The sequence below is a fragment of the Ruditapes philippinarum genome, unplaced genomic scaffold (genome assembly GCF_026571515.1).
Source record: "Ruditapes philippinarum isolate M1 unplaced genomic scaffold, ASM2657151v2 ctg13683_1_1_1_1, whole genome shotgun sequence".
NCBI lineage: Eukaryota > Metazoa > Mollusca > Bivalvia > Venerida > Veneridae > Ruditapes > Ruditapes philippinarum.
Window position 1 is genome coordinate 1 of NW_026851929.1, and position 11,731 is coordinate 11,731.

The following is an 11,731-nucleotide window of genomic DNA, read 5'->3' on the forward strand; positions in this document are numbered from 1 at the left end:
GGGCCCTAAGAAAACCATATTATTCTAAATTAGGGCTTGTAACGACTTTAACTGTTGTTTAACACAGATGTAAATAATCCTGGAGCTTACTATAAGCATGTATATTTATAAAGAATCAAACGGCTGCAAGTTCTGTGGTATTTTCTGATCTTTGCAATCGTCACTGTATATCTGTATGCATTTTCCTGTATAAGTTTATTTTTATGTATTATAATTCCTTTTGTAAGGCACCAGAGTTTGATACATCCGTAATTCTGCATAACTAGAGTTGCATCAAAAAATCATTTATGTCCTTTTTTTACGACAGCCACACTTTATCTTTGTATATCATGGCTACTTCCTTAAACAAAAACACTTAAAAAAAAGAATTTTAACAAAAAAAAGTTTTTCTCGACTTGGATACGAACTCGAGACCTCTCACTCACGAGGCGAGCGCGTTACCCTTGTACCACGGAAAAGTTATACACAGTGTGTCTGAATAATATCAAAATCATTCTAAATTTGGAACTTCCATTGCAGTTCGGGTTTGTAATCCTTATTAATTTCGAGGTATTTTTTGTTTAGGCTAAACCTGTTGTTTATAATTGAAGTAGATATTTTAGCAAAAATCCTCTCGCCCAAACGGTCCGGCATGTAGAATCTATATATTCCACTACTCGGTTTGTGTAGTATTCGGTAATCAACATGGCTAAAAATAGTATTTTTCATTGATAAAATCATATTCATGCCGCGTAATTTGTGATTGTGCATTTATTGACAATTCTATAAGCCAACGCTATTGTTTAACTTTAAATGCGTTGTAATTTGTTGGATACTTGTAACAAAATAAAATATTTCTTTTTTTAAATCGCTAGTTTTTAGCTGTTTTGAGAACTACTTGTTGTTAGGTTTTGTAGTAAACTTCTGTGTCAGAGATTGAATGTCCGCTTTGTATTTAGTTATTTTCGATCAGAAAATACAATAAAACAATATTAGAAATCTTTGACCATTCGGGAATTACTTTGGCTTGAAAATTGATTGCGCCTGTCTTTGACCATCTTTACGCAGTGATCTCCCTGAATTTTTCGGCTTTAGTGTACATACAAAAGGGAAGTAACCGCTCCAAAAAATTGGACTACTTTCGGCATTTGCAATTAGCAACATTAGACTCTGAAATTTCGCTACCATTATTTGTTTGGTCTGACGACCCAAACAAATAAAAATGAGTACATGTACATTAATAATGTTCAGAAGTATAAAATGAACTTAAGGTACAAATATTGCTCTGTCAGATGTAGTTACACTTGGTTTTTATCACATATCACTTATCGATATGAAATCATCCATTTTATATATGCCAATTTTGGATGGGAATTTTGACAGTAAGTTTGGGACTTTAAAAATAAAACATTTGAAAATTTGCTGTCTTTTTTTGTTGGGAACATAAATAGTTTTATAAGGGTAAAATGCTGGCTTATTACAAATAGAATAGATAATAGTTACAAATACTACAAATAATATATCAGGGATTGAAAAACGAAAAACAACAACAACAATGCTTAAAAAATATAGATTTCCTACATGTTCTGACTCATTTTTCTTTTTTGAAGACAATTTTTCTTTTTTGAAGACACTGTTTAACTTATTCCTTTCTGGTCAAACATTTGCCAAATATTGCATTGTGACATTTTAAAATATTTGCCAAATATTGCATTGTGACATTTTAAAATATTTTTCGGAACATAATGGAATCGCAGCACGAGCTTTTAGTAAGTTTTTACAAAATAGAATCAGACAGAATTAAGCGTTGCATTCAACAAATCAACATCAGTTTTGTCCATCAAACACACAGGAATTATTTTGTGCTCTGTCTTACTAGTGAAACTTGAAAAATGGTTTCAAAAGAATTGAATAGAAATTTGATTTATTTATGCTAGAAATTTCACACGTCCTGCAGGACGGGCATTTTCTGGGAGATTAACTTGTCCGGAGTCATTTTTACTCGTATTTATCATTATGAGCGGACAAGTGGATTTTGTCGAGCCTTGATTAACTGCAAGTGATTAACCACATTATTACCATAAAACTTATACTACATGTAATTACATTGTATGAGATAATAAATCATTTGACTTAGTAGTGAAGTAAGTTTAAGACTGCATAATATTGATATAAAAGTGAATTCAGTTAGTGGGTTCCAAACTACAGGTTGAAACTGTTCTATTTTCTATTCAAGTTTATTTTTGATGAAACATAACTAATTTCCAGACAACAGTTATATATGCTTAACAATGTTGTATTTTGATTCTTTCAAAATCTGTTGAAAATATTCATAAATTCATGAAAAGAAGTTAAAAAAAAAAAAAGAGAAAGAAATGAGATTTGGGCATAATTTTTAGCTTGACTATTCGATAAGAATAAGTAGAGCTATTGTAGTCACCCGAGCGTCGGCGTCGGCGTAACCACTTATGTTAAAGTTTTTGTAATAGTTCAAATATTTTCAAAGTCCATTGACATATGGCTTTGAAACTTTGCACACTTGTTCACCATCATGACCCCAACCTGTAGACAGCAGGAGGTAACTGTATCAAGCATTTTGACAGAATTATGCCCCTTTTTCACTTTAGAATTTACGTTAAAGTTTTTGTAATAGTTCAAATATTTTCAAAGTCCATAGACATATGGCTTTGAAACTTTGCACACTTGTTCACCATCATGACCCCAACCTGTAGACAGGAGGAGGTAACTGTATCAAGCATTTTAACAGAATTATGCCCCTTTTTCGACTTAGAATTTACGTTAAAGTTTTTGTAATAGTTCAAATATTTTCAAAGTCCATTTACATATGGCTTTGAAACTTTGCACACTTGTTCAACATCATGACCCCAACCTGTAAACAGGAGGAGGTAACTGTATCAAGCATTTTTTTTTACTATCAAGCACTAAGAATAGTCGAGCTTTGCTGTCTTACAGACAGCTCTTGTTAAGAAGATAAAAGATACTTCAATGAAAAAGTAAGATAGGTAACAAAAATCAATCAAATAAAAATCACATTTAAATATCAAGTTGTTCCTGACATGTCAGAACAAAATTAATAAAAACTTTTTTGAAATCTGGTAACCTTGAGCTATGTTCTCTACCGATTGAGCTATTCCGACAATTATTACTCACTTTTACAATTGTTAGTCAATCATATCTGGACATGCGAAATTCCACTTACCCTTATATATGCCTTTAAAAAGGAGTGTTTCGACTATAAATACTAAAATTATACAGGAAGTACTCAGTTCAGTTCAACTCATTGATTCAGTAACTACTGATTATGGCAGCTGTCTTGATCATAATTATTGCGGCTTGCCTATGAATAAAGTGCAAAAATTTGGTACACTAGAATCTTACTATTCTGACCATAAACCTTTATACATTTTATATCATACTTGAATGCAAGTCTTTTGAATAAATTATTTCACACTAAGTGGAGTGATGAATATTGAATTCATAATTAGTTACAATTTCCATAAATTGTGTAAATAACATTTGCTCAATAGTACATATGAATTAACTGTATTGGTCAGTCATTTCTACATAAGTTCTGTTTGGAATGACTCAAAAAATTGCCTCTTCTCACTTTTTTAACATGCTTATTAGTCATAATTTCTTAAGATGTTATTTAACTGTTATTTTAGAATAAAAAGATTAAGGCCTTTACTATCTATTTTCATTGGTACTAAAAAGATGGTAAATTGGTAGTGTTCAGTTCCGGGCAAACATTTTCTTCAAGTAAGAGTGTAAGACCATACATTATAATAATTAAATTATATATGTTAGAAAGTTAAAAAGGAAATGTTCATGGTTTGAAAATCTTTGTACATTTACAATTTTGACCAAATAGTTTCTCAAAGTATTTATTTGACATTTAAACTGACATAATTAGTGGCATATGTTTCTAACTTTTCTTTTTCAGGAGGTTTTTGTCAGATTGATGAATGTGAAATTAAGAGGACCCATTTTGAGAATGCATCAAGAGAGATAAAGTCTAAAATGTGATACTGTCAATGTGACTAACCTTGAAGTAAACAGATGACACAATGTTTTTTCAATGTCATGGGCATATAATGAAGAGGTACATGATTATTTGTATACACTTTTCCTTAATAAATACTTTCTAAATGTTTGACAATTGTTTAAAGGCCAACACCGGACTCAAGGCTTTTTTAAAATCAGTAAGCTTGGCACTAAGAGCCAAATGTATATTAATTATTTCAATATCATTTCATCATGCAATCTGTTGTTAATTTAGGAACAAAAGTCGATAGCAAAAACATTTTAGCCGTGTCATGACAAAACCAACATAATGGGTTTGCGACCAGCATGGATCCAGACCAGCCTGAGCATCCGCGCAGTCTGATCAGGATCCATACTGTTCGCTATCAGTTTCTCTACTTGTAATAGGGTTTGTAAGCGAACAGCATGGATCCTGATCAGACTGCGCGGATGCGCAAGCTGGTCTGGATCCATGCTGGTCGCAAGCCCATTATGTTGGTTTTGTTATGACACGGCTCATTTGTGACATGTAATTCACTTAAATTGTATTTTGAAATTCAAGTTTTCATTCCTTTCACCTCAAGGCAGCCCCTCACCGCTGTGGGTTCGAGTCCTGACAGGGACTTTGGATTCTTTCATGTGAGGACGCTATCCAGCTAGCTTACGGAACGTCGGTGGTTCTACTCAGGTGCCTGTTCGTGCCTGAAATAATGCACGGAAGGGCACCTGAGGTCTTCCTCCACCAGTAAAGCTGGAACGTCGCGATATGACCTATACTGTGTCCATGTGACATAAAACCCAAAACAAAACAAAAAACCTCAAGGCATTTGACATTGAAATACATGTAGTGACTTCATGTAGTAAGCAGTCAGTAAAATCTAATCATCTCATCTTGACTTAACTGTATATAGATTATCAGAATCACTCACATTTACAAATTTATATGACTTTGAAAAGTTGTGTTACTAAGCAAATAAATAGATTTAATTGGGGTGTCCATAGTCAAAGTAATGTACCTAAACCACTTACCTTTAAAGATATACTATGCTCATCTGTAAAATATTTTAATCATGAAAATTTATTGAATTCTATGCAATTCTTTTTGAATATGTCTAATTTGAATGAAATAATGAATTAACTATGCATTGGAAGCCATGTTCCTAGACCTTCTTACGAGTCCTTTCTTAAAAAAACTGTCAGTTTCCTAACAACACTATATATTTATATTGTGACCACCTATAGCGTGTGGTGTTTTAACATTTAATACATAGCTACTTTATGTAAACACAAAACATACTTATTTTATGTTTACAAAGAGACTGTGTAGCAATTATCAATGTTCTATTATATTTAATATGGATTCTTTAATATGAGAAAGCAATCCAGCTAGCTTTAAAAAAAGGCGGTGGTTCTACTCAGATGCTCGTTTGTGAAATAATGCACAGAGGGGTTGAGCTCTGGCATTGGTCGCGCATTTTTATGCCCCCGCCATGTAATGGCCGGGGCATATAGTGTTACCCTGTTCCGTCCTTCCATCCTTCCGTCATTCTGTCATTCCGTCATCATCAGTTTCCGTTCATTATCTTAAGAACGGTTGCACACATTCAACTCAAATTTGACATATAGATATGTCATGAGAAAATACAGGTCAGGTTCGAATTTGGTCATGGTTCGATGATTTTTGGCAGAGTTATGCCCCTTTTACTTTGAAAATAATATGAAATTTCAGTTTCCGTTCATTATCTCCCCAATGGTACAACTTATTCAACTCAAACTTGACATATGGATATGTCATGAGAAAATACAGGTCAAGTTCGAATTTGGTCATGGTTCGATGATTTTTGGCAGAGTTATGCCCCTTTTACTTTGAAAATTATATGAAATTTTCAGTTTCCGTTCATAATCTCCCCAACGGTACAACACATTCAACTCAAACTTGACATATGGATATGTCATGAGAAAATACAGGTCAAGTTCCAATTTGGTCATAGTTCAATGATTTTTGGCAGAGTTATGCCCCTTTTACTTCGAAAATAATATGAAATTTTCAGTTTCCGTTCATTATCTCCCCTAAGGTACAACACATTCATATGGATATGTCATGAAAAAAATACAGGTCAAGTTTGAATTTGGTCATGGTGCAATGATTTTTGGCAGAGTTATGCCCCTTTCACTTTGAAAGTAATATGAAATTTTCAGTTTCTGTTTATTATCTCCCCAATGGTACAACACATTCAACTCAAATTTGACATATGGATATGTTTTTGGAATGCCCAGGCCAAGTTCGAATTTGGTCATGGTTCAATGATTTTTGGCAGAGTAATGCCCCTTTCACTTTGAAAATAATATGAAATTTACAGTTTCTGTTCATTATCTACCCAACAGTGTTACATATTCAACTCAAATTTGACATATGGATATGTCAAAGGAATGGGCAGGTCAAGTTGGAATTTGGTCATGGTTCGATGATTTTTTGGCAGAGTTATGTCCCTTTAACTTTGAAAATAATATAGATACATCTTAGGAATAAGCAGTTTAAGTTTGAATTTGGTCGAGGTTCAATGATTTTAGACAAACTTATCTTTCCTGAATGTTGGAAAAATTTTGAACTTTCAGTTTCAGCTCTCATACTTTTAGCCATTATTTTGGCTACAAATATGCAATTTTTAAAAGGTTAAGACTGAATCATTTCAGTGCCTTGAACATTGTATGAAAATGGTTTGTGTTAACATTGAAAAGTTTTAAGGGCTTTGAACTTAAAATGAAAAAAATAATTAATGCACCTGAAATTTTGGCTGCATGCGGGGGCATCCGTGGCATGATGACACATTTCTAGTTTGGTTTTATACCTTTATGAATCAGAGTAATTCTAACAAAAAGATGCTGAAAAAAGTTAACATACAAGTATGGAATATCTCGGTCAGCAATAAACTTTTTCAAAACTCTATTTCAGAAAACAGAGATGCTTGTTTGACAGATACAGTAATAGTAGGAGTTATGAGGGAAGATAGATTGCAGTGATAACTATATTGAGGCACCACTTCATCACCAAGAACATGAGATGACTTATCAATGTTTTCAATGTGTTTGAACACCCATTTTAAATAATACAGCTCAGAGTGAATTTTTCAAAATAATTAGTTCTGTTTTCAAAGTTTTTTTATTTAGATGTTAGTTGATCTTGTCAAGTACTTTATTTTTTTAGGGATGGCAACAAATACTAAAATCAATACTCGAGTACTCGGTCATTTTTCAGATCGAGTATTCGGTTACTCTGATGATTTCCAATGATCTTTAAATTTTTATCACACAATATCAACACCATTTGCATGCTATCTTCATTTTCTATTTTAATTCATAGAATTTGTAGCTATAAATAGGATTGCAAGAAATACATATAATAAATATAAACATAAGAAATGTCAATGACAGCATTTATTATATACCTATAAATTTTCTTCCTGAAACACAGGATAATCTTGAAGCGCAAATAGGCTTCAACGGTTAGAAAATTCTGTATTATGTTAGAGACAAATACAGTACCATATATGAAAGGACTGGACTATTTTTGACGTTGGTTCTGATCTTAGCTGTGTATAACGTAGTATATGGAAACGGCAACCAAAATAATAAAAGGTGTGGCTGGTTTTGCACAAATTAGGTATTCATCTGTCAGTCATAATTTATTTCTTGACAGCTACATTTCTTTTTCTGAAATTTCTTATATAAGTGTAGTATAATGAAAATCATTTATACTTCAAACGAAAAGGTATATTATAAAAGGAAAATTATGTTGTAGTAGCTTTCTGAGGCTATGCATTTTTCTACTTGCAATGTTGGAAAATTGATATCTAGCTCGCCCTTTGGTCTCGCAAGATATCAATTTCCCACCGCTGCAAAATACAAAGCCCCAGAGAGCTACTACAACATAATATTCTGTATATATATTTATTTATAATTAACAAGTTTGGGCTATCCTTGAATTTTTTTTTTTATTCAATCAAGTTTGAATTTTTTAAAATAAATTTATATGAATGCATGCAGCTTTGAAATAGTTTTTACCTATGTATATTTGGCAGTAATTTCACATGTAGCTCTTCGGAAAAAAAATCACTTGAGCAAAAAAATTATATAGGCATAAAGTGATACCCCGTTCTGTCATCATCAGTTTTTTTTTTTTGTATGGTTTTTGTGTCGCCTCTGTCGTCTGTCTGTCCGTCACAAAACTTGTCCGGACTACTCCTCATAAACTACTGGTGCAATTTCATCCAAACTTTACAGGAATGATCAGTACCAAATATAGTTGTGCATATTGTCAGCATTTTCCGGTTCATTGATTTTTGTCAGAGTTATGGCCCTTTAATAATTTTTAATTTTAAAGTTTGTCTGGACTACTTCTCTTATACCACTAATGCAATTTCAATGAAACTTTACAGGATTGATCTGTAGCTCCAGTCCTTGCGCATATTGCACGGGTTTTCGTGTTAAATGATTTTTGGCCGAGTTATGGCCCTTTGATAAAAAGGTGTTTTTTTCTGTGTGTTGCCAGATACACTAAACCTTGTCCGGACTACTCCTCATTAACTACTGGTGCAATTTTATCCAAACTTTACAGGAATGATCAGTACCAAGACTAGTTGTGCACTGTCCGTCTGTCACAAAATTTGACCCAACATGAAATTGTCCATCATGAGGCGACACATGTGATTACTGATCGCTCTTGTATTTAAGAAATATGTTGTTCCAGTTATTTACAGATGTTTGTATGATTATTGGAATAAATACAGTTAAAGTACACTGATTTTCGTGTTATACACTACAATCCATTGTATTATCTTGAAATGTTTTCCATGATATATACATATATATTTACATATGGAATAACTATATGGTCTAAACCATGACTTCGTGGTTTTTAGCTCGATTATTTGAAAAATATGAGAGCTATTGTAGTAACCAAGCGTCCGCGTCTGCGTTGGTTAAAGTTTATTATAAAGTCAAATATCTCGATTATTGCTCGAGATATTCAATTGAAACTTACAATAGTTATTTATAGTAACAATGTACATCAGATTGACAAGTTGAATAACTCTGCCTACAATATTAAAACTTCACATGCATTTAGGGTCATAATTGTACATGTAGGTTACTGACCAAGATCCATTATTTTATCTAGCATTTAGGCTGATTTTTCTCCCCTTTTTCAACTTAGAAATTAATGGTAAAGTTTTGCTTGTAAGCATGTTATCTCCATAACTACTGAAGCGTTTGTGCCTTTTTTGGGACAATTTTATGCATTCATGATAATAAAGCAGTGATTTACTTGATAAAACATCTTAATCCAAGCCTTTGTACATTTTCGGTCAGTTTTATGTATTCATAGGTAAGCATTTTTATACTCAATTAACACCCTTGTGACAACTTTTTTCGAATAGTCGAGCCTTACTGTCCTCGGACAGTTCTTGTGTTAGTATAATATAAACACCCTTGTGACAACTTTTTTCGAATAGTCGAGCCTTACTGTCCTCAGACAGTTCTTGTGTTAGTATAATAATAACTGAACAAAAGTTTGAAGGAGTTATATTTTACAAGGTATGCAAACATTAGCTGTTGGTAGGACAGCACACTTAACTATATGCTTAGTGCTTGACAATAGAAGAACCTTGGTTATTTAAAATATTCAAGTTCACAAAAGGACCAAATTTTTTTTTAAAACCCATTCTACAGATATAAGCATTGGAGAGAGTCCTAGCTAGTATGCTCGCAAAGAAATGTATAAAATTTCAATTTATTTCAAAGCCAGATGTCTATGGAATACGAAAATATCTTGAAGCCATAGGCAATCTTTAACATATGAGTGCCTGATCTGGATCAAGTGTGCAAAGTTTTAATGCCATATGTCAATGGACTTCGGGAAAAATTGAGGTGATAGACGCCGACGTTCAGATGACTAGGATAATTCTACTTATTCTTATCGAATAATCTTGTAAAAATGTGTTTTCTTCTTTGAAAGTAGGAATGGCATCTGCTTGTAACAATAGACCACTATACAATCAACAGAATGCGCCCCCAGCAGTGCTTTCAGCGCTTTGATTTTATTTTCTACTAGAGGATTGTATTAAAATAAAGGCATATAATGAAATTCTTTTGTACTGGTTTTCGAAAGTATAACACAATCGATGGATGCTGCTGCAATGCTGATGCTGGTTGCAAGAACAAGGAAAACTGTATTATAAAGTGTATGTTCTTTTATTTTCTGTTAATCAGTATACACACAATGGTCGAAAATTTGCTTTCAAATATGTAATTAATATTGCAATTTCTTTTGAAACAATTCGTACATAATCACACACGAAAATATATCGTTTATGATTTCTTTAAAAAGAAATTTTAAAGCGATGCTACAAAGTATTGCATGCAAAGATATATTAATGAACTTCAAAATAAAAAAAATGGTGATTAAACAATATCCAAAAAGGAAAATGTAGTATCATTAAATTATACCTTGAATTAAGGTTTTTGTTCGGAAACTAGGCAATCTATTTAGAAATGTATTTCAATCCAAACCGCAAAATCAAAGATGCATTATCAAATCAATGAAAAAAGAAGCTAATATGTTAGCATGTTTTCATTATAATTAACGGCTATTATTGACTTATATTTATCTTATTTCATTACAGCATTTGGTGGTGAAAGAGTTGAAGATCTTGATATCCTGCCAACGGACAAGCTTGAACACGTTGAACAAAAAATTAGAAATGCAAGTCACCCAAGAGTTAATGACTGTGCACAACCGATAAAAGACGCAATCGAAATGAAAAATACGATGTGTTTGTTTACTACACAGATAGTGAAACTTGGTAAGTCTTTTCGTAGACAAATTCAATCAATGCGAGTCTGTAATATTTTTTTTTCATTTGCTTTACCTCATCATTGCTTTTTTTGAATTTCCACTTTTAACACATGTAGGCTTTTAGTACCAGATTATAAGACGTACTTGTCGTGTGGGGTTAAAGTTGAATTCTATTGTTTGTGTTTTTGTGTTTTAGTGGTGGGAATGTACATCCGTATGAAGCCCTCATAAAATACAGAGAATACTTTGGGAATTCAGAAGTTAGATTGGTTGTATGTGCAATGAATGCTACAGATCTCACTTTATCAGATCAGGGGGATCCTTTAGTGTTGGATATTGTCGGGGTTGACGCCAACGCCCCATGGATCATATCGGAATTCACAAAAGGACATATATAAGACAAAAACACATCATAAATCATGGTCTTCTTGTATCATATACTGTATATATTTTTACATTACTTTCATTGATTGTTTTAGTATATAAGTAACCACATTATGAATAGTTTGGCACAAAACCTATGTTATTGTAAAATAAGGTAAAGGACTTCTTGTTATTGCGTATCTTGTTTTGTGATATATTTGACTGCTGCCATGAATTCATCAAACGCAATGTTAAGTTCCACCTGTTTAATTGCACGTTGAAAACGTTGGATTTTATAAGATTGTGTTTACATTTGTATTATTCATATACGCAGCATCGGCAAATTGTATAATGACCTTGTAACACCAAAGAAGTCAGTAACAAGTATAATATTGGTCCGCTATAACGACAGTTGATGAGTAATTTGGTTATGTAAAACGGCTATGTACTCCGTGTTCTTGCAACCATTGAAATCAGACAAAGCAACTTAAT

The 11,731-nt window shown here is 32.8% G+C and overlaps 1 protein-coding gene and 1 long non-coding RNA gene across 2 annotated transcripts; both read left to right on the plus strand.

Annotated features, from left to right (window-relative positions):
* Positions 1-3,596: 3,596 nt before the first annotated feature.
* Positions 3,597-8,818, plus strand: LOC132742886 (uncharacterized). The gene is made up of 3 exons (XR_009627498.1): positions 3,597-3,759; positions 3,944-4,102; positions 6,977-8,818. It is a non-coding gene; the product is annotated as an uncharacterized LOC132742886 (long non-coding RNA).
* Positions 8,819-9,913: 1,095 nt separating this feature from the next.
* Positions 9,914-11,350, plus strand: LOC132742877 (RNA-binding protein RO60-like). Its single transcript, XM_060731381.1, has 3 exons — positions 9,914-9,948; positions 10,827-10,883; positions 11,073-11,350. Exons 1-3 carry the CDS (start codon positions 9,914-9,916, stop codon positions 11,272-11,274), a joined length of 294 nt encoding a protein of 97 aa, XP_060587364.1. The 3' UTR covers positions 11,275-11,350.
* The last annotated feature ends 381 nt before the right edge of the window (positions 11,351-11,731 follow it).

Bases quoted from the DNA above. Each gene is read 5' to 3' on its own strand.
- LOC132742877 (XM_060731381.1), top strand. From the start codon at position 9,914: ATGCCATATGTCAATGGACTTCGGGAAAAATTGAG. The intron at 9,949-10,826 runs GTGATAGACGCC...AACCGATAAAAG, and splicing joins GGACTTCGGGAAAAATTGAG to ACGCAATCGAAATGAAAAAT. The intron at 10,884-11,072 runs GTAAGTCTTTTC...TTTGTGTTTTAG, and splicing joins TACACAGATAGTGAAACTTG to TGGTGGGAATGTACATCCGT.